A 22,786-nucleotide genomic window follows, 5' to 3' on the forward strand; every position below is an offset into this window, starting at 1 on the left:
CAGTTCCATATGATTTAATCTCTTCCAAAGTATTCCCACACAAGTTTTGAAATAGTTTTTGTCAAATATTATATCTGAATTTGAGTGGTTACATTTTTATTTTATTTTACCAAAACTGGCGGGTGGTGCTTTTATCATTTAGAACATCTGATTGCCCCTTTTTAAGTGAAGTGAAAGTCTGTCCTGTTGACCTTTAATACCTAACTCTCTGTCTCCCCCACTCTGCTCTTCTTACTCATCTCCTTCCGCTCCCTGTCTCCACCCAGCCGTCACTGCGGCCGCTTGCTCTGCCACAGGTGTTCCATAAAGGAAATCCCCATCATTAAGTTTGACCTGAATAAGCCTGTGAGGGTCTGTGACATCTGCTTCGACGTGCTGACTCTGGGTGGGGTGTCCTAACAGCACCGGACAGCATGCCCCTCCATCCATCCAAACCTCCCTCCCCCTTCATCTTCCCGTTATGGGTTGCCAGCTGTGCCTGGCTCACCACCCTGGCACTGTGGGCTGGGCAACACCAGGCAAAGTGGCGGCACGGCAGTAGCAGCCAGGTCTAACTTCCTGGAAGGTTATTGGACAGAGTATCGGACGGACCACAACCTCTGTACTAGTCATTCCAGTCTATACAAATATGTTAAAGTTCTAGCAGGACTTATGAAGTAAAATGTATTAAACATTTTTGATCCAAGTCATCATGATGTGAAATTGGATTAAATGAAACGCTTGCTTGCTGGCTCAGTGACTCCAGGACTGGGCTAGTTGGGGGGAGGGGAGATGTTCTTCAGATTGTCTTACTAAGGACTGATCATGGTTTTGACCCAAGATAGAATTTATCAAGTGTTTGAAGGAATCGTGAGAATCAGTGATGAACATGTAATGGTGTCAGATTGCAGGAGCGGTTAGACCCTTGTCTCTGTTGGGAGCTGAAAAACGAACAGACAGTATTTCTTCAGTAGCAGCCACTCACTGGCCCACTCATCAAATGAATCAATCACTGCACTGTGCTGCTGAGACAGAAAGCAAAACACCTGCTGCTATCCAAGACCTGCCCTGCATCACAATCTGTCATTTCTCCCGACTTCCCTTCATGGATTTTAAAGAAAGGATTGCTATAAAAATTTCACTGGTGCCCACTGGTAGAAATAACAAATTATTGTGATGCAGGGCTGGGTTTACCCCCTCTGTTGTAGTGTTTTCAGGTGTTCATCTCTGTTCTACTTCTGTCAATTTAAGATGATCACTTTGTTTTGCCCTCGACTTTTTACTGTTGGCTGGTTCTAATAAGAACTAGAGGCCGGTGTGTTGGATTTTAAGGGAATAGAGTTGATTTACTATGAAGCAGATCATGTTTTTTGTTGTTGGGACTACAGCTTTTTCACACACAAAATAATAGATATTTTTTAATCAAATGCTTCAACATTACATTTTTGATTCAAATATTAATGAAACACTCAATTTGAACTCTGTCACTGGTTAAAGAAGTGAGCTCTCTGCTTGTAAAAAAAAAAAATGAAGAAAGAGATTGTATTCACATGATTTCAATGTAACTGCATAAAACAACCTCATAAGCATTTATATACCACCACTTAATCGGTAAATGGGACAAGACACTCAGCTATTAAGTGTAATCAATGTATTTTCCATGAGAACTGGGGAGGGTGAGAACCTTTTACCATTTAAGGTTTTGTTAGTCCCAAATGCAAAGTAATCATCGCTATGAAATTATACGTTTGATAAAATGCCTGTCTATGCATGTCATTGAATTTGTAGCGTATACTTTTTTTTATCATATCATAGTCCTCATGAATTATGTTTGCCACCCAGATCACTGACATGTACATTCCATTTAATCTGGGCCTATAGTACGGTCCTCTTGTTGGGGATTTGTTATATGTAACAATTGGTATTGCCTCAATTCAGGTGTTGTCTTGACCTACCAGTCTGGTTTCCCCGGACCAGATTAAGCGAAGTCCTTGACTAAAAAGCAATTTCAATGAAAATGTTGATGCCTTCTTCAAGTCCAGAACTAGGTTTATAAATCAGTGTCAAGAAAACAAGGCATTTATTATTATTTTTTCTGATTCTTGATTTCAAAACCTAACAGGTGCACTTTATCAAGATTACATGACATTTCTGATCATAAGGGGAGAGAATGCGAGAATGAGTTGGTGGTGGCCACTGGCCTGTCAGTGTCTGTTAAATTGTACAGATAAATGTATAATATTTTTGACCACTACAACTGTTTTGTACTTAATGCAGTTAGCTTTTTTTGTAATTGTGACAACTGAAATATTTGCCTCTGTTAATCTTTTATGCACATTGTTTCAGTATGCTCAGATATCTAGCCTGTTTCTACCTTGCGAAAGGGAGGACGACTTTACATAAAGGTCATCAAATAAGAACAGGATCTTGTTTTTGGCTCTGTACTTTAAATACAAACATGTCCAAGACTAGCTGCTTTTAGCAACGTGAGTGTATTTAGCATACACTAGCATTTCTCTCAATTGTATTGGGTTGCACAAAAACAGTAAGTGGGAAACCATAAGTTAAATACAATTCCATTTCAACTTACTATTCCGGTGGGCAGGATGATTGGGTTAATTTGAGAAAATATCTAAAGGATCGTATTATCAAAAGGACTTTCCAATCGTGTGTTTCTTGTTGACCAACTTCCATTCTGCTCACGTCATGTCAAGATAAAAGTCCTATACATGTGCCATGTGGACAATAAAGGAATACATTTTGGGGGACTTTTATTTTTGACAGGTTAGAGAGGAAGTGGGTCTACAACAGACCCACGTTTGGCAAGTCTGTTTCATTTTTAAAATATATATTTTTTATTTCACCTTTATTTAACCAGGTAGGCCAGTTGAGAACAAGTTCTCATTTACAACTGCGACCTGGCCAAGATAAAGCAAAGCAGTGCAACAAAAACAACTTCATGGCACATGTTCGTTCCTGTCCTTTGTCTTAACCACAAATGAATGTCCTCTGACAATTACCAGTTAGATGGAAGTACAAACGTGTTTTATAAAACATGTTTATTTTTGTGTGTAGTCAATTGAAGAAAAATATAAACGCATGACAATTTCAAATATTTTACTGAGTTACAGTTCACATAAGGACATCAGTCAATTGAAATCAATTAATTAGGCTGTAATCTATGGATTTCACATGAATGGGAATATAGATATGCGTCTGTTGTTCAGACCCCCCCCCCCCCCCCCAAAAATACAAGCATATCACTACACAAGCATTAACATGTGCTGTCCATGTATATGTGACCAATGCATTTTTATTATCCGAATTGAAAAGAGGGGCATGGCTCAGAAATCCAGTCAGTATCTGGTGTGACCACCATTTGCCTCATACAGCGTGACACATCTCCTTTGCATAGAGTTGATCAGGCTGTTGATTGTGGCCTGTGGAATGTTGTCCCACTCTTCAATGTATCTGCGAAGTATATTGGCGGGAACTGGAACACGCTGTTTATCCAGAGCATCCCAAACATGCTCAATGGATGACATGTTTGGTGAGTATGCAGGGCATGGAAGAACTTTGACATTTTCAGCTTCCAGGAATTATGTACAGATCCTTGCGACATGGGGCCGTGCTTTATCATGCTGAAATATGAGGTGATGGCGGCGGATGAATGGCGTGACAATGGTCCTCAGGACCTCGTCACGGTATCTATGTGCATTCAAATTGCTATCAACAAAATGCATTTGTGCTCATTGTCTTTTGCTAATGCCTGCCCATAACATAACCCCACGCCAACATGGGGCACTCTGTTCACATCGTTGACATCTGTAAACCGCTCGCCAACAAGATGCCATACACGTGGTCTGCGGTTGTGAGGCTGGTTGGAAGTACTGCCAAATTCTCTAAAATGACTTTGGAGGCTTATGCTAGAGAAATGAACATTCAATTCCTGCAGTCAGCACACCAATTGCATGATCCCTAAAAACGTGAGACGTCTGGCATTGTGTCATGACAAAACTGCACATTAATGGCCTTTTATTATCCCCAGCACAAGTTGCACCTGTGTAATGATCATGCTGTTTAATCAGCTTCTTGATATGCCACACCTGTCAGGTGGATGGATTATCTTGGCAAAGGAGAAATGCTCACTGACAGGGATTAAATACACATTTTTGCACAAAATTAGAGAAATACACTATTTGTGCAAAGAACATTTCTGTGATATTTTATTTCAGCTCATGAAACATGGGCCCAACACTTTACATGTGGCATTTATATTTTGGTTCCATGTAGTATAAAACATTTCCCTTCTATTCCTAATTATTGAGTGTACAGTATTTGGCCATTTGCACTTGCAATTAGTTGACATATTGCATATTAATTAAACTAAAATGTACATGCATAAAGAACAGAAACCATTCAACAGAGGTTACCTTCAAACTGACAATCAGATACCCAGTCATTCTAATTCAGAACTATTGGGAAGTTTTAGATAACAGTATATAGGCCCTTGTAGATAGTCTGTGTGTGAGGTGGCCCAGCCTTCACAGAGCCCCCTTTTGTCTAACCTCACCCTCTACTCTCTGACAGGACATGACTCAGCGTGAGTGGGGGGGCAGCCCTCATAATCCTGGATGTTAGGGTTTTTCACTGTGGAGGAGTTCTGGACACATACACAGTGAGAGCTGCCCGAGCCAGGAGAGAACAGTACCCTTGGTACGCCGGCCTAGTCTCTCTGCACTCCACCACTGAGGAGAGAAAAGAACAGTCCAATCAGAGCTACATGCTTAAAAATACACTTCCCTAGTAATGCTTCCAGAGCATAGACTGATCTCTATGATGGCTGTGAATGCTTCTATCCATACTAGTTGATAGTAGTTAACGATTAATGTTATTTAGGCTTGAGTTAGCGCCCCCTAGTGTATGATATCCTTCAGCATGTTAGGGCCCACACACATTGCTACCATCAACCTTAGGCTAGTAAATACAATGGCTGTGGTCGAGAACATCAAATCCATGGTATATTGTTGATTGTTACTGACTGATCTAAAAATAATAAAAGAGGAGTTACTTATGATTCCGGGTGATTTGTAGATCAATCAGTCGGTAGTCGCCTGAACTTCCGACTGCAATGTCAAACATGCACGAAGTTTCTCTGTGCACCATGATGTCAGTTCCTCTTGGTGGAGCACCAGACCCGTCCTCTCCTGGCAGCACTCCACTCTGAGTTGCTGGCTGGGAGGTGTTACTTCTCAGACTGGGCTTGGTCCTTGAGTGTCTGCCCCTCCTCCAGGGCTGCCTCCACCTGCAGCAAGGCCACTGTGGGCTCTCCACCATCACTGTAAAACTGCCCCCACCAGTCTGCCTGCAGCATATCACAGAGGGAGGACTTGAATCTCACAACTTTCAAAGGATTCTCTGTATATTATTGTCCTTTTGGGTTAACACAGGGTTTTCCAAACTCGGTTCTCGGGTTGTCTGCGAGGGCCTTTGAATCTCATGTTTATGTATGTAATGAACTAGCCTGGGTACCAGTCTGTTCAATAAGTATCATTGCACTTCACTGCTTGCAAATGCATCACAATTCCATAAGGAGTTGGAAAGACTGCATTAACTGACTGGTACCCAGGCTAGTATTGAGTGCAATAATGTCAACTGTGCTAGTATCAATGACAAAAGTTCCTTGGTTAAATGGACCATGCATGGGACCCTCGTATGAGATACGATGGCCTACAGGCATTGATACCCACCCATAGGCTTGTAGTCCTTGTGATAGAAGGTCAGCCAGTCTTACAGGGACACCACCTGAGCAGAGGTCAGACTGGACACATCATCAGTCAGACTGGTATGTGTAAAGTCCCCAGTGACAAAGGCCAGAGATGGAGCATAAAATGAATTCACAAGTCTGCCAAAATCTGTGTATCTTTTGAAGTGTATTTGCTATATAATCTTGTACATGTTTTCATGTACATTTAATTCTTGTTCTCACTGCAGGCCTTAAAGCTCCAATCATTAAAAATAAATCCGTTTTGGTATACTGACTGTCCAAAACAGCAAGAGACAAGTGACAATTTGGATTTGCATGTCCGTTGTCATAGTAACAACGGGGGTGTGCTCAGTGGTGTAGACTGATTGCTGGTGGTGCTCAGGGTTCCTATCACGCAAGAAGTTATGTTGCAAGCTAAGGTGACAACAATGCCTGCCACTGATGCGTCCCAGTTGCCCTGAATGTTCAACAATCAGTGTAAGAACACTTCTAAAGCCTTAAAGGATAAGATGATGCAACTTTCAAATGGAGTCCCTTTTGGCTAGCCAAAGCAGTCAACTAAGTTAGCTAGCTAGGTAGAGAAAATCACCTGTAAATAAATTATAACCACCGCAAGGTCCATAGTGCTTCATCCCTTTTTCTACATCGAACACCTGTCCTAGGAACAAATTGTATTGGTCACATACACGTTTTGCAGATGTTATTGCGGGTTTAGCGAAATGCTTGTGTTTCTAGCTCCAACAGTGCAGTAATATCTAACAAGTAAGATCCAACAATTTCACAACAATACACACATTTAAAGTAAAGGAACGGAGTTAAGAAGAATATATACATATTTGGACGAGCAATGTCGGAGCGGCATTGACTAAAATACAGTAGAATATAATATATACATATGAGATGAGTTGTGCAAAATATGTAAACATTATAGGATGGACAGGTAAAGGCCCTTGCTGTTCTCTCCGCTGTACAGAGATAACTCCTCTTTGGTTATGCGCTGCACAGGTGGTGCATCGTCAGTGATGTGGGCACAGTCCTGATGTAGTAATAGTAAAGATGTTCATCTGTGGTATTAGTATTGCCTGCCACTAATACACAAATAAATGAAATGTTAAACCCTAGCATTATGTCGAAGCCTTCGCAGCTCAGCTATTCCTTGTCATGTGCCGTTACATTTTGTAAATTAATTAAACATGTTTAAAAATAATCGCCGTTTCTGTATTTTTATTTCCGGGTATGCGTTTAATCCACAGCGCATGCTCACATCAGTGCAGAGTTACAAACCACATAGTTTATATAGCTCCCTGGTTTGGCTTGGTGTCCGCACGTTCAGTAATGCACGGTATAATCGTGAATCTGAGAGTTTTGTACTGCAGCTATATCATGAATAGTTTTATATAAGAATAGGCCTACATCAACTATTGTTTTCTATATGCATCTACGCTATTTCATGATCCGGGCCTAGAACGTACACCTCCGCCCATTGGGTCCAAAGTTTCTGATGACGTAGCGAGCGATCTAGTAGGGCACGTACTGAACGTCAATGCGGTAGTGGAACGAAACGGAAGAACACAGGTTGGAAAGGGCTGTGGATTTTTCAATCCCGTTTACAAAACTGTCTCCAACCGGACCTCTACGAATTTTAGGAAAGCCAGAGGCCGCTATACAACATGGGAAACGCAGAGAGCGGCTGCGGAGGTGGTAGTGGGGACGAGGAGGATGTCGAAGCCGAGAGCCCCGGGTTCGCGGAAGGCAGTCCGGCCTCTGCGGCCACGGGCGTCGGCGTTGCTAACAGTGGAGGCTCTGGTTCTGGAAGGAGTGGAAGGGGATCGAATAACCCTCCAGTGCCGGGCTGCGGACCACCTACCCCAGGGGTGCTTTTAGAGCAAGTCAAACTGAGGGAGGCGGCGGCCCGCATTAGCGATTCGGGGGTCGCCATTCCTGAGTCGGTCCTGGCCGGGAATGAGGGCGTCCTGGTGCGGTGGCTCGAGGACCGGTTGAGCCGGGGAGAGGAGTCTGTAAATGTGGAACAATTTTGCGAGATGCTCGAGAGCCGAGACGCACCGCGAGATGAGTGCGAAGAGGTACAGTATTTCCGCGATAACTACCATAATATAAAGCCCACAATATTTCTTATACCTCAATGTTATCATAGGAAGAGCGAGTGTCCACCATTATGTGATTCGCAGCTGAGTGGCTGAAAGTGTTTTGTTTACATTGTAGGCCTGGTTACATGTCCTCTGACTAACCCATGCCAAGCAATAAGTGTGTCACGACACCACGAGCCATAAAGGGACATTATGTGCTGTCAGACCTTTACGTTTGTCAGTGATCATTTATATTTTGATGCCAAACCTTCCTATTTTCTGCTCTATCTACAACAAGCTGCATTGTACTTTTTGTAGACCTTTTAGCTACGTTTTCTGTCACGAGTTGATATATGAATAGGACCTGCTCTGTATTGAATAGCTTTGCCTTTATCTTTGTCAATGTAGGACATTGTGTGCCTATGGCAGGGTAGGCATGCTTCAGAATGCTATGGAATCCTGACTCACAGTAACATCCACAATCCATAGAAACAGTATATGGTTTGACAGAGAGACACACAAAAATTATAGTGTAATCTCATAACAGATTATCAGCATAGGCAGATATCAAATAGCTCCATGTTTTGGTTCTAGGGTCTGTGTCACTTTTATCCAGAGCTGACAGTTGTCGGGCCTTTCCTGGGAAGATTGTTGTAGAGGCCAGGGGGGTCAAGGCATTGGCAATGTGTCCACCTCAGGTCAGTGTGTCAAAAATATTAGCTTCTCTCCTAACCCCGTCACCCAGGTGACGTCCTAGTGTAGACTGAAGCAGAGGTGAACAACCTGCGTAGTTGAATGTCTATGTCCCTATGAGTGTATTTCATCATGTTTCTCTGTCCCTGCCCTAGGCCTTTGGTCAGTTTGACGCAGAGGGAGATGGAGTGGTGGACGTTGAGAACATGCTGATGGCTCTGAAGAACTCCAATGGGGCCAATCTACAGGGAGAGCTGAGTCACGTGATCCGACAACTCCAGGCATGCACCCTAACCCCAGGTAGGAACAGACCCAATGTGATACTGATGTATGTTATAGGTTAATGGGGAGTTATGTTGTGGTGGGTATTCTGTACATTGTGGAGAGTTGCGATAGGAAGACTGGGGAAAGGAGAGGGGCAGAGGGCATAGAGGACAGAGGGATAGGCAAAGATGTAGGTAAAAAGGGATTTCTGTGTTCACTAACAGCATGATAAATATTATGTGTATCTTCCTTCTTTATTTTAGGATTCGTTGACATATTCTCCAAGTCCAAAGACAGGTTGGGAGCGCACGCCTCAAAGATCCTAAAGTTCCTCCACAGGAACCGTATTCCCAGTAGTGCCATCCCTTTCCCTGTTCTAGAGGGATACAACAGTATTTGTACCATGAGGTCTACTGTGGTGCAGGACTTCCTAGAGTTCCTCCTTCAGAAGGAGAAAGGTAAACAAAAGTATTATAATATATCGATAGAATACCCTCTGGGAACATGAATGTTGTTAAATTACCACAAGGAGATTATTACACATCAATTACACACATCTTCAGATCATGAATGTCATGTAATACTAGTTTACCCTTTATTCACCATGAAAAAACACCTCAGTTTGTCTCATTGGGCTGGTTCTCCTCTCTCCCTCCTCCCAGACTTAGACATCCAGTACAGGGCAGAGTTGAACCGGGACCCAGAGGTGGATAAAGTGAAGGTGGTCACACAGTGCTACAACTTCATAGAAGCTTCGTCCAATGCCGCGGACATCCACAAGATGACCAACGGAGAGACTGTGACCTTCTGGCAGTCAGACGGCAGCGCCCGCTCACACTGGATAAGGTGAGAGACAACAGCTAACAAGCATGGCTTTTTAATCAGGGTTAGATCCAAGCCATTCACATCCAGCTTGAAAGGGAGCTGTGGCTAGCTTTCTAATGTACCTCTGTAATTTATTTATATATATTTATCTTTGAGTACACTATTATCTTTGAGTTCAAATGTTGTTTGATTTCCTTGTGTCCAGGCTAAAGTGTCATGTTTAGGGCAATGAGTTTTACCTGATCAAGTCACATTCTCAGGTTAAACTCGGGGCCCTACTTTTCATTTGACCTTATCGTCGTATTTTCAGGTTGAAGATGAAGCCGGACGTGGTGCTGCGTCGCCTGGCCATCGCAGTGGCATCCAACGACCACAGCTACATGCCCCAGCTGGTGTCGGTGGCCGTGGGCAAGAACCGGCGATCGCTGCAGGAGATCAAGGATGTGCGCATCCCCTCCAACGTCACAGGTTACGTGGCCCTGCTGGAGAACGCCAACATCACTCACCCCTGTGAGTCAGTCGCTGCCTGCCTGCATGTCACTAGGGCCTTTCACTCCAGAAAAGAATGATGCAGATCGATGTGGGTGCAATCCACCTGGATCATGAGTCTAATGTGAAAGCTCCTACTTTATTACACACTACTCAATTCATCTAGTTCCTCCAGTTAGTCTTTTGGGGAGGCTAGAAGTCTGCTTCTCTGGTTAAGCTTCTGTTTGAAATCGATTCTCCCTGGAATTTGAATACAGTATACATCAGGGTCAGCAAACTTTTTGGCTCAAGGGCCACATTGGGATTTTGAAATTCATTGGCGAAAAAGAGCCGTTATTTCAAAACATATATCCATGATATTTTCTGCATACTTTCTATCTAGTTCTAGATGTGTTTATTTATTTTATTACTCAATTCATCAGGCCGTAGACCACCCCTGGTGACAGTTTAATATGTTTTTGTTCAGTGTGCCAACTAAAGACATGTACCCTCTGGGATTAGTCAAGAATTCCTGTCCGATCCTATCCCATGCCATTCAAATCATTCCGCTGTGTGGCCTCCAGACATCCAGATCAACATCAAGCGGTGCCTGAGTGATGGTTGTGACACGCGGATCCACGGGCTGAAGACCCTGGGCTACCAGATCACCAAGAGTAAAGAGGTGTCTGTGTCTGATGCCTCGGCTATCTGGTACCTGTCACTGCTCACCTCCCTGGTCACAGCCTCAATGGAGACCAACCCTGTCCTGGCACAGACTGTCCTACATAGCACACAGTGAGTACCAATTAGAGACAGGGTTATGGAAGGGTGCTATGTCATGCTTATTTAGGGGTCTGGGTAGGAGTGCTGATCTAGGATCAGGTCCCCACCTGTCCCTATATATTCTTATTCACTATGATCTAAAAGGTGAAACTCCTACTCTGAGAGGCTTTGTGGATACGGGCTCTGATGTTATGAATGGTTCTATTGCATGCGTATGAAGGGATCATCATTAGGGCCAGGAGTTTTTTTCTGACCACTTAACCTAACCAGGAACAACTCCTAGTTGTCATGATTATGAAGAGGTTCTGCAGCGTTTCACTTTTGTCACCAGTAATTGAATGCTTTGACTTGACTTTTTGTTGTGGCACTGTGTCTGAGAGCTTGGTTTCTTCTGTTCCCTCCTCGTAGAAAAGCCTTAAAGCACATGCCACCACTGTCCTTAACGCCGTCGTCCACCGAGTTCCCCAAGTTCTTCTCCATGAACATCCTCGAGGAGGTGGACGGGTTCCTGCTCAGAATAGCAGAGTAAGTCTATAGTAGTAGTAACTATATAATGAGTATGACTGACAATTAAAAACATTCAAATGAGAATAGCAGAATAATGCTTAGATCCTGTGATTACATCATTACACTGGCCTCTCTATGCTGATAATCTCAGAGCCTACCATGTTTACATGACTATGTTGACATTTTTTATTAATTGTATTTATTATGGATCCCCATTAGCTGCTGCCAAGGCAGCAACTACTCTTCCTGGGGTCCAGCGACATCAAGGCAGTTATATACAATTACAAATATTACATGACATTACATTTCAGAACACTTTTCACAACACGTTAAGTGTGTTCCCTCAGGCCTCTACTCTACCATCACATACTGTATCTACTATACATAATCCATGTGTATGTGTGTGTGAGCATGTGTATGAGTGTGTCTGTACAGATATCAGCACATTGATTGAGTGGTGATATTCTCTGTATTACCTTAACTCTTTGTAAATACTCTCTCACTATCTATTTCTCGCGTGTAGACATGCACCCCCCCCCCTCTCTCTCTCTTCTCTCCCCCTCACACACTATCTCGCACTCTCTTTCTCTCGCACACTCTATCTTATGTATATCTCACACCCACTCACCATCTTTCTGTTTGTCTTTACTCTCAATCGCTCTCAGCCTCACACCATTTTTCCCCCCTCTTTCTCTCTTCATCCCCCTGTAGTTGCTGTGTGACCCCTGATGCAGAACTGACCCTGTTGGCCTTTGCCCTGGCCCGGGGCAGTGTGGCTAAGATCCTCCAATCCCTGTCTGGTATCAGTGAGCACCTGGAGGCAGAGTACAGAGCCTCGTCCCTCATCTCCTCCATGGCCTCAGTCAGACTGCGCCTGCTCTATCGCAACGGTAACCTCAACCAACCCCACTTACAGTATCCTTCTCCCGGTCTTCAGCCAACCCCGCTCACCTTATCCACTATGTCCCTCATGCCGTATGGCCGTAGTAGTTGAGGCAATGGGCTGCTGACCAGACAATTCTGGCGATGGTGCTGTGATTATGCTTTAGATCATTGTTTCCAATATGGTGGGCCAGGATCAAGCCTGATTCTTTTTGAATCGCATGTAGACACTAGTTCCTGGATAGAAACTTATTTGTGGGACACAAGAAAACTTTAGGGTTACAAAGAATGTGAGGATTCTGGATTTTCTGAATATTCCCTCCTGATTCTGGCAATCTTCCAACCAGGGTTTCTAGAAAACCTGTGAATTTGGGGAAATTTACCAGAATTTTGCAACCCTAGTTAGATTACAAATGGTTTGCGACCATCGCCTTTAGATATGGCTGTTCTGAAGTGATTGCGTGTCTTGTGCCCTACTCTAGGGAAGACCCTTCAGTTGCACCTGCAGGCCTGTGATGTGAAGGGCAAAGAGGAGAAGTCGGGACCAGAGAACATGCTGACTGAATCCGCCGCCACTGGAGACGGTATAGTTACTGCAGTCTCTCTTGTCTCTTTCTCTCTCTCGTTCACGCTCTCCAAGTATGTGCATGTTTGAGTTTGCATGCTTAATCAGTTGCTCTAATGTTCTGTACAGGGTTTCTTACAGAAAGTGGTAAGAAGAGAGCTAGCGTGATCCTGTCTACAGAAGACCAGAGCAACTTCCAGGTCACTCAGATGAAAGTTAAAGTGAGTGTGTGTGTAGTGTTCATATCTTGCAATAGTGCATTGGTGTTCACAGCAATGGGGTTCTCATGAAGTATTAAGCATCCTCTATCAGTCTATTTGTGGCATAGTGTGTGTTTGCACTTTTGCTCCCTACCATTTGCTGTTTTCTCCCATAAGATCTGTGTTTTTCAACAGGTCCGTAAAGGTGCCATTGGAGCAAAGTGTGGCCTGGTGTTTGCTTACAGTGAAGGAGACACCTTTGATGCAGAAAAACACTTCAAGAGGTTTAAGAAGTATGACTCCTGGAACTACAAGGACTACAAGGAGTTTGTGCAAGACAAGTAAGGACCTCCCCGGAGTGGTACCTGTTGAACCCCAATGAACTGCCTATTTATTTTCTTCTGGATTTAACTCGGTAGTAGTACAGTCATCTCATGCACCAGACATCCTACCCATGTTCGTAAGGTCTGGTATTAAAACGAGGCCTTGAACTAGAGTCAGTATAGTGACCTGTTCCGAATGAATGAATGTGACAGTTCCATATTAATGTCTGACCCCTGGTTTGTCATGTGACCTACCTTGCAGTCTGAGGATTCCACTGCAGGCGGAGGATGAGCCCATTGGCTGGTTTGAGCTGGAGGATGACTGGAACGATGTGGAGATCAAACTGCAGACTTGTCGCGTTGCAAAGGTACTCAACACTCTTTCGCGCTCTCTATCTCTCTCTTTTTTCTAGTTTTACTATCACTCTCTGCCCTGTCCAAATGATTGTTTCTCCCTCCTCTCATTCAACCACTCTTCAATACTCTCTCTCTGACACTCAACTCCCCTGCTCTTCCCTCTCCTCCCCATCTACCAATCAAATAAGAGTATCTATGTGCAGAAATCATATATTACTATGTTTACCAATATGTAATGTTAATTGTGTGAATCCATCAATTAGCAGTGTAAGAATAGTCCCACCATCCACATTTATGTAACACTCATACTGATAACTGTGAAGTGACTCTCTCCCCCCCCCTCCCCCAGTTCCTGATGGTGAAGTTCCTGTGTGCGCGGCAGGACAGTGCAGAGCGTCTGGGCGTCCAGTCCCTGTCCTTCAGTGGGTACCTGTGTCCCGGGGCCGAGAGGCTGGATGATCTGGACGACCTGAGCCCACAAGGAGATGGCTCAGAGGGGGACATGGTCACTGGACTCACCCTGCTCAAGAAGACCCTCTTCTTCATCCAGCAGCTCACACGAGACATGGTACCCACTGTCAGTAGTACCCTCAGTCATTATACTGTAAGATTAGATTTGATTTGATTATTAAAGTGTTATGCATATTAGCGCCACACCGGCAGTCACAAGTTATGACCGCAGAAAAATGACATTTGACCCTTGATTTACGATAACTAGGCTTCTCCAAAACTGTGATGCCACTGATAGTCATTAGTAGCCTACCAAACTTGCTAACAGCTAGCGCTCTATTGTCCCTCTAATCATTCTGACATCAATGCAAATAAAATGGAATCAAAAACTTCATGAGAGCCCTGGCATTCAGAGTTAGACCGGAATAGGATCACCTGTTGCACAGCGAGAACCAGCTCCTTGTATAGCTGGTTAATTCATGGAATGAAATAAGTGTTCCTATAAGCTCATGTTGCACAACATTTCTATAGGCTATGCAATTGCGTAAGAATACCGAGTTTTGATGGCCTCTATTAAAAAGGATCCCATCAGCTTTCTATAGGCTTGCTATATTTATATATATTTAACTTCAGAGTAGCCTACCTGGCTGGCATGAAAATTAACCGCAGAAAAAGCGTCTGCCATTCAAGTGCATATGGATTACATGTCTTTTTTTATCTGCTCATTCCATGACAGACTGACCAGGTGAATGGGCAATACAAAATATTTAAGTGGCTGTGAACGGGGTATGGTAGTAGGTGCCAGGCGAACCGATTTGAGCTTGTCAAGGACTGCAACGCTGCTGGGTTTTTCACACTCAACAGTTTCCTGTGTGTATCAAGAATGGGCCACCACCAAAAGGACATCCAGCCAACTTGGCACAACTGTGGGAAGAAATTAGTCAACATGGGCCAGCATCCCTGTGCAACACTTTCAACACCTTGTCGAGTCCATGCCCTGATGAATTGAGGCTGTTCTGAGAACAAAAGGGGTTGCAACTCAATATTAGGAAGGTGTTCCTGGTGTTCTGTACACACAGTGGCAATAAAAAGTATGTGAACCCTTTGGAATTACCTGGATTTCTGCATAAATTGGTCATAAAATGTGATCTGATCTTCGTCTAAGTCACATCAATAGACAAACACATTCTGCTTAAACTAATACACACAAACAATGATATGTTTACATGTCTTTATTGAGCACACTGTGTAAACATTCACAGTGTAGGGTAGAAAAACAATGCGAACCCTTAGATTTAATAACTGGTTGACCCTCCTCTGGCAGCAATAACCTCAAACGAATGTTTTCTGTAGTTGCGGCTCAGACTTCACAACAGTCAGGAGGAACTTTGGACCATTCCTCTTTAACAAAACTGTTTCAGTTCAGCAATATTCTTGGGATGTCTGGTGTGAACCGCTCTCCTGAGGTCATGCCACAGCATCTCAAATCGAGTTGAGGTCACTCCAGAAGGTACATTTTCTTCTGTTGAAGCATTTATGTTGTTGATTTACTTCTGTGTTTTGGGTCATTGTCCTGTTGCATAACCAAACTTCTGTTGAGCTTCAATTGGCGGACAAGATAGCCTAACATTTTACTGCAAAATGTCTTGACTTCCAATTGAATTTTTCTGTCGATGATAGCAAGCAGTCCAGGCCCTGAGGCAGCAAAGCAGCCCCAAACCATGATGCTCCCTCCATCATACTTTACAGTTGGGATAGGGTTTTGATGTTGGTGTGCTGTGCCTTTTTTTCTCCACATATATTGTTGTGTGTTCCTTCCAAACATCTCAACTTTAGTTTAATCTGTCCACAGAATATTTTGCCAGTAGCGCTGTTGAACATTCAGGTGCTCTTTTGCGAACTTCAGGTGTGCACCATTCTTGTCTAGTGTTTTACGCATAGTAGACTCATCAGAGATTTTACCATGTTCCAGAGATTTCCAGAACTTTCTCCATTTATAGACAATTTGTCTTACCGTGGACTGATGCACATCAAGGCTTTTAGAGATATTTTTGTAGCCCTTTCCAGCTTTATGCAAGTCAACAATTCTTAATCTTAGGTCTTCTGAGATCTCGTTTGTTCGAGGCATGGTTCACATCAGCTTCTTGTGAATTGCATTTTGAGTGTTTTTTTTATAGGGCATGGCAGCTCTCACCTACATCACCTGTCTCGTTGATTGGACTCCAGGTTAGCTGACTTCTGACTCCAATTAACTTTTGGCAAAGTCATTAGCCTAGGGGTTCACATACTTTTTCCAACCTACACTGTGAATGTTTAAATTATGTATTCAATATAGACAAGAACAATACAATACTTTGTTATTAGTTTAAGCACACTGTTTGTCAATTGTTGTGACTTAGATGAAGATCAGATCAAATTTTATGACCAATTTATGCAGAAATCCAGGTAATTCCAAGGGGTTCACATACTTTTTCTTGCCACTGTATATTATTTAGTATATGTAAAGACCAGACTAAATTGAGAATAGTCTGATGGGTGAGAGTATTATCTAGTGCTTGTCAAATTGTGATTGAGAGACTGATGAAGTGTGTTTTTTCAAATCATTATTAGTTGCAAAATCTAAACATATAGCCTAACCTTTTGTATTCCAACAAAATTTATATAAATAAGTCAATTTGGCATGTAGGAGTACCTGTTTCTTTGTTATCCGCTCAACATAGAATAGCCACTCTCCCTCAAATCGTTTGGAGACAATATCCTTTCTCTTTTATTCAGCTATGTTATTGTATTGTTTTTTTTTTACTATAATATAAAATAATACCACTGGAATTATAAGCTAATCTTGCCTGCTAAATCAACTAGTATAGCCCACAGCCATATGACATAGCCAGATCAGGACCTAACATAAGGATGATTCAGAATAGGCTATTCTATTCTTTTCAAATAGGCAACTTTTTTTTCATGTCATAATGTTTATTTAGATCTGCCTAAAATAAATATTGGATTTATTGTGAAGGTGTAGGCTATATTAAATGGATTTATTATACTTTTTAAAATGTTTCGAAGGTCTGCATCAGTGGCTTGTGGGCTATGCGCGGAAGCCGGAGATGCTTAACGTGTTTGTTAATTTTTGGCGGAGAATGACCGCGAGACCTGCAGTTAATTGCATGAGAATCACCGGCTGAGAAAATGTCATGACCGCAACAGTCATAGTCATGTGTCTTTAATAATGCCCAGCCTGAATGTGCTTATAAGACATTATTTGCTGCAGCAAAATAAAATGAATCATTATATTTGCCCACTTATACACTACGTATCTCAGTGTGGTCTGTACATGTTGACTGTCTTTTAAGTCCAAGCTCAAGATACAGGAGACAAATGAATGATGGCCAATTAAGTGAACTGAACTTAATTTAGGTCCGTCAGTTCTCAATACAGCTGTTGTATTAGTTTTTAGCTCTCAGATTTTAAATGGTGTAGTCGAATAACATTGCTTTGACAATGATGTTATTTGATGATCATGTTGATTGCCTGTGCATCAAATAGCTCGATAAAGACGTGATATATCTCCTCTGTATCTAACTCTGTAGGATGTGTCCCTGTTCAAGCAGAAGTTTCTACTGGATTTCAGTGGCCTCAACCTCATCCTGTTCTGGAGCTTCTATAACAAACTCCGGGAGATGTGAGTACAGAGAGACATTATACTCTAGATATGAGTCATGATTACCTATTCTGTCCATGGCCCTTCCTGTATAGATAAAGTGCACGTTTGTGTTGGTTTAATTATGGTGTGGTCATTGTGGTTCGGGATGAAGACATCTCATCACACGGTCACATATGGGACTGCTGCTTTTGTGGTCTGTGATTGGAGTATGGTCGGCGTATGACATCTGTCTAACCAACCTTCTGTCGCTCTGTCTTCCCAGTGAGGGAGAGGAGGTGATGAAGAGCAGAGTGCTGGTGCTCCAGCTGCTCCAGAACTGTTTCGCCGTGCTGCCCAGCCCCAGCTCGCTGGAATTCAGGGGCCTAGAGGAGAGCAGGGGGACTGAGGATGGAGCAGTAACCTCAGCATCAGCCTCTGCATCCCCGTCCACATCCAGCAGTAGCGAGCCAGACTCTGCCAGGGCAGTGTGCGAGCTCTACACCCACCTCTGTCAAAGTAAAGGCCTTGTACATCTATTAGACACACAATGGTCCTGCTGTTTCAGTGTTACTTTTCGTAAAATGCAACGTGCTCTTGGAAGGCAAGGAAAAATATACAAAATTATTTAAAAAACGCTACTGGAGACTGGTATAAAGAGTATTGGAAGTGGAGAAGGTTTAACGTCGTGATTTGTGTTGTTGTTTTGAGCAGTTGTAGATGGTCCGGAGGCTGAGGGGACAGTGGACAAAGCCCTGAGGAAGGAGGCAGTGAAAGCCGTTCTGAACGGAGCGGCCATCTTCTTCCCAGACAAACAAAGCAGAAGAGACAAACTCTTCCACATGATGGTGAGTGACTGGGAAAGAGCTCCATCTGCTGCTTGACAGACCATTGGCATTGGGGGAACTTTGTGCTGTTTCTGTTGCTTTTAACAGCTATACACGATATTCTGTTTTTAATTGTTTCAGAAAAACATCACAGAGGAGGATCAGCCAGAGTCTGTGAAGTTGACGTTTGAATCGCTTTGTAATTACTTCAGGTAATAATGTACACACACACACACACACACACACAATTGATGAATTAGAGCTCAGTTGTCTTCCCTTCCTATGCTACAGTGACCAAGATCCCAGTGGCCTTCTCCTGCTCCCTCCAAAAGGAGCTCCTTCAGACTTTGACATCAGCCCCATCCTCAGTGTCATGGAGACCTTGCTACTGGTGGCCACTCGGGAAGTGAGTCGTCATTCCCACCCCACTTCCTTACTTCTTTCATCTCATACAGTTATACACAAACTGAGATGACTTTACTTACTTAACCATAATCCCTTTTAGCCCCTAGTGGAGTAAATGGCCTCAACAGTGAATCTGTTTTGGGCAGTTTCCTTGACCTCGTTCCAAACTGTAATGTCGTTCCAAACTGTTAATTAAGGTAATCCCTTCTGTATGTCTCGCTCTCTCTCTATCAGTGTGAGGTGATGATGGTGGATGTGAGTGGCGGGGCCAGCAGGAAGGTGCTACTGTCTCTGTTCTGGGCTCTGCAGGGCAGCCTGCTCTCCTGGTGTTACCTGCAACTCAAAGGAGGGGCTGCTGCAGCCCCCACCGCTGCAGACCTGGCCAGAGATATTCTCCTAAAATGTAAGTGTCTCACCAATATGTCTGACTTTCAATATCCCTGTGTACAGGCTCTCCTAGTTAGTTAGTTGAAGAGGAATAAATGAACAGCATGTCCTTGATTTGTTGTTACATAGGACAATACTGTCAATGGATGCTAGAGTGGGTCATTGAATTAAAGGACTGATTAACTTTTTTTTTTTACCAAATCAACGTAAATAGCTTATTACAGTAGGACCCAAACACTTTTTTTTTGCAATTGAACTTGGTTTGGGTGAAACTTATCCTACCTGCAATAGACTTCCTCATTGCTTGTTCTGCAGTATGGGAGCCACGGATAAACATCAACAAAGGCTCCAAAGGCACCCAAATACATCCTCTTAGAAACGGCAAATGCTCCCTCGTGGAAATGTAAAGCTGAAGTCCACCAAAATGGAATAAGCGGATCATTTAATGTGTGCAGCATCTAAAGACCCGCTAAGAGCTTTGCAGTTTCTAAAAAAATAAATAAAATAAAAAATACGTATTTGGGTATTTTTGGATGTTTATCTGTAGTTCCCATACTGCAGAACAAGCAATGAGGAAGTATATTGCGGAAATGTACGTTTCTCAAAACCAAGCCAATTCCTCCAAAAAGTGTCTCTAACATGCCATTTTCTTAAACAATAGGGATTTTGGGAGGGGAAAAAAGGTGAACCGCTCCTTTAATTACACTTTGAGGTTGAAGGGCATCTGTAAATGAATTAAATTACAGAGATCCACAGCGAGTAAATAGTGTGTCTCTTCTCTCTCCCTGTAGATGTGGATCAGTTCCTGGGCAGCACTAAGACCGTGCTGGGAGACCTGCTGCAGAGATACAGTGGAGCTGAAATCACTGACAAACTCAATGGATCCATCCTGGCCATGGCCACCAGACAGATGGTACACTCTCTTTGTTTCTATCACTGTGGAACCCCCCCCCCCCCCCCCCCCCTGCCTCTTATCACTTACTGTGTGCTATGTCAATCATTCAATAGTCAGTTCTGCGAATCTGGACATGTAGTAGTTACCCAGCAGTTTGTAAAATCCACCTGTCGCATGTCTGGCCTTTATGTTCTACCTAAACTGAACGAGCTAACCGTGCCATCACACTGAACCAGAGAGATGCTCATGCTAACCTTCTTGTCTGTCAGATGTTGATGCTAATACCAACCCTCTGGGTCTGTCTCTGTCAGATGATCTTCTTGTTGGAGCTGTGTTTCCTGGACATCCCTCACTGTATTCTGCTCACCAGTTTCTCCTCTCTGGTTGTGCTGCTGAAAAACCTCTCCAGTGAAACGGCAGACATCTTCTCTAAGGTCAGTCAACCTTCATACTACCGTAGAGGACTGGGACTGTTTGATGTCATGAAGAACTGTATGGTTTATGTAAAAGGAACCGAATGAACCCATATGCTGCTTTTGTCTGATTTGATTACGGTTGCAACATTCCAGCAACTGTCCCAACATGAGAGAATATGATATATCCTCCAACCAGGATTTCTGGAAAACTGCAGAATTTTAGGAAAGTTACCTCAAGTTTGCAACCCTAGATGTGATGTTAATGTGATATGTGTTGTGTCCCTGCCAGGTGGACCTGGAGAGCTGCCAGCAGCCCCAGCAGCCGGTGGTCCTGAGGACCTGGAACATGGAGTCTCCTCATAACTACGAGAACAGCAGACACGAGACCACGATCTTCGCCTGCCCCGGGGCCACTTCCTTCGAGGTGGAGTTTGACGAACGCAGTGAGACAGAGAAGAGGTGAGCATAAGAGCCACACACCATTCCCTCTCTCTTTATCTCTGTCTTCCTGTCTCTTTTCTTTCTCTCTGTTCTTTTCATTGAACATTATGCCTTATCAGATACACTTATTCTTAGCATATCTGACCAACTGTTTGCATGCATGTAATTATTTGAATTCCTCTTCATGTTACATAATATCATCAAGAGATTAAGGAAATCTCTTTACATTTCCATTACCTCATGTAGCGTTCTCTTGAATCCTGGCAGATACGACTACCTAGAGTTCACAGACGCCAGAGGAGGGAAGGTCCGCTACGACATGAAGGTTGGGACTGAGAAATGGCCAAAGGTAGGTAACCACGGCTGAGTTTAGGGCAGTGGGAAGGTAGGCCCCTAAATGGCAGGTAATCCAAGAAAAAAGACCAGCAGGCAGCCAGTACTTTGCAATAAACTTTTAGTGAACAATAAACAGAAAATATTTACTAAAGAATACATATAGGAGCAGCTCAGCATTGTACATGAGGACGCACAACTGCAGGGTGTTTCTAGAAATAGAGGCGGGGACAAGTAAATGTCACATGACAGGAAAATAAACTATATACCTAACATATATGCTACATTTTCACATCACAAGATGAAAAATAACACACAGGAATATATTCGAAGGAAGAGCGTAAAGAACAGTACAGGCACTGGTGCGCAAAACACGTTCTATAAAAAAGAGACTATCGCGATTATCAAAAATCCACAAGGCTATACTAGTCAGTCTAGATATACTAGAAAGAAGTTTAGTTCTAGTTGTTTGTTTAGTCCGTGGGGAGCAAATGTATATTTTTGTTGAAGAAAAGGGTCAAAATCAGCACCTCTCATTCCTCTGCATTTTCTCTATTGCCCAGAACTGTAGTTCATTGACTGTGTGTTAGTGCAGGATAAAGTGGGCTGCTAGAGGGTAGTTGTCATCCTTACGTCTAATAGAGCTTTTGTGTTCTGTGATCCGTGTTCTCAGTGCGCGTGTGGTCTTCCCGATGTATTAGGGCGCTGGATAGCCTTGATGACTCCTTCAGAGGAGCATTTAGTCAGGCTCTTCAGGGTGATTGGCTTGTTGGTTTTTGGATGCGGATATTGTTTCAGTTTTTGTGACTGTGCGTACCAGGAACAGTGTGTGCAGGTAACCACTGCTACCCGAGACATTACCGAAAGTACTAGGTTGTTTACTAAGAAAACACATGGTGAATTGATAATTGGACAGTTATAACCTATGAATTGTCATCTTGTCCCCTGTCTGTGGTAATGACAGTTCTCCATTGTGTTGTTTGCTCCGCAGAAGGTGACGTTTGAGGCTGGACCCCAGCTGCAGTTCCTGTTCCACTCAGACAGCAGCAACAACGAGTGGGGCTATAAGTTCACAGTGACGGCCCACGGCCTGCCTGATATCACCGTGTCCTGGATGTCAGACCTACAGCTCCTGGTGGCCCGACTCATGGGCCGCCTGGCCTCCAGAACCATGGCCCTCAAATCACCCCACGGTGAGAGGGAGGGATGGGGAGAGGGATTTAGAGGGGGTGGAAGAAGGGAAGGAGGTAGGGGGTTAAAGGGCGATGGAGACAGAGATATTGAGAGAGAGA

General features: G+C 43.4%; 2 protein-coding genes and 1 long non-coding RNA gene across 7 annotated transcripts in view; 2 read left to right on the plus strand and 1 right to left on the minus strand.

Moving 5' to 3' along the window:
• Window positions 1-2,404, plus strand: part of LOC109893023 (rabankyrin-5) — a 43,300-nt gene extending 40,896 nt beyond the window's left edge. For both annotated transcript variants that reach the window (XM_020486013.2, XM_020486014.2), the window contains one exon: window positions 267-2,404. In XM_020486013.2, coding sequence (XP_020341602.1) covers window positions 267-399 — 133 coding nt within the window. In that variant the 3' untranslated portion in view covers window positions 400-2,404. The remainder of the gene's footprint in view (window positions 1-266) is intronic.
• Window positions 2,405-3,554: 1,150 nt separating this feature from the next.
• LOC116374417 (uncharacterized) lies at window positions 3,555-7,074 on the minus strand. The gene is made up of 3 exons (XR_004210341.1): window positions 5,730-7,074; window positions 5,051-5,344; window positions 3,555-4,727 (listed from the first exon to the last, which is right to left on the minus strand). It is a non-coding gene; the product is annotated as an uncharacterized LOC116374417 (long non-coding RNA).
• Window positions 7,075-7,211: 137 nt separating this feature from the next.
• zzef1 (zinc finger, ZZ-type with EF hand domain 1) overlaps window positions 7,212-22,786 on the plus strand; it is a 54,567-nt gene continuing 38,992 nt past the window's right edge. For 2 of the 4 annotated variants that reach the window (XM_020486015.2, XM_031826994.1), the window contains exons 1-24: window positions 7,212-7,830; window positions 8,682-8,826; window positions 9,054-9,248; window positions 9,453-9,636; window positions 9,926-10,125; window positions 10,668-10,878; window positions 11,275-11,391; window positions 12,085-12,263; window positions 12,738-12,839; window positions 12,950-13,041; window positions 13,216-13,361; window positions 13,606-13,711; window positions 14,050-14,277; window positions 17,741-17,832; window positions 18,077-18,309; window positions 18,505-18,638; window positions 18,759-18,829; window positions 18,909-19,023; window positions 19,257-19,425; window positions 20,201-20,322; window positions 20,616-20,738; window positions 21,010-21,179; window positions 21,429-21,510; window positions 22,486-22,687. In XM_020486015.2, coding sequence (XP_020341604.1) covers window positions 7,417-7,830; window positions 8,682-8,826; window positions 9,054-9,248; window positions 9,453-9,636; window positions 9,926-10,125; window positions 10,668-10,878; window positions 11,275-11,391; window positions 12,085-12,263; window positions 12,738-12,839; window positions 12,950-13,041; window positions 13,216-13,361; window positions 13,606-13,711; window positions 14,050-14,277; window positions 17,741-17,832; window positions 18,077-18,309; window positions 18,505-18,638; window positions 18,759-18,829; window positions 18,909-19,023; window positions 19,257-19,425; window positions 20,201-20,322; window positions 20,616-20,738; window positions 21,010-21,179; window positions 21,429-21,510; window positions 22,486-22,687 — 3,832 coding nt within the window. In that variant the 5' untranslated portion in view covers window positions 7,212-7,416. The remainder of the gene's footprint in view (window positions 7,831-8,681; window positions 8,827-9,053; window positions 9,249-9,452; window positions 9,637-9,925; window positions 10,126-10,667; window positions 10,879-11,274; window positions 11,392-12,084; window positions 12,264-12,737; window positions 12,840-12,949; window positions 13,042-13,215; window positions 13,362-13,605; window positions 13,712-14,049; window positions 14,278-17,740; window positions 17,833-18,076; window positions 18,310-18,504; window positions 18,639-18,758; window positions 18,830-18,908; window positions 19,024-19,256; window positions 19,426-20,200; window positions 20,323-20,615; window positions 20,739-21,009; window positions 21,180-21,428; window positions 21,511-22,485; window positions 22,688-22,786) is intronic. The other 2 variants (XM_031826995.1, XM_031826996.1) reach the window with 2 other exon arrangements.

This window comes from Oncorhynchus kisutch, linkage group LG6 (genome assembly GCF_002021735.2).
Source record: "Oncorhynchus kisutch isolate 150728-3 linkage group LG6, Okis_V2, whole genome shotgun sequence".
NCBI lineage: Eukaryota > Metazoa > Chordata > Actinopteri > Salmoniformes > Salmonidae > Oncorhynchus > Oncorhynchus kisutch.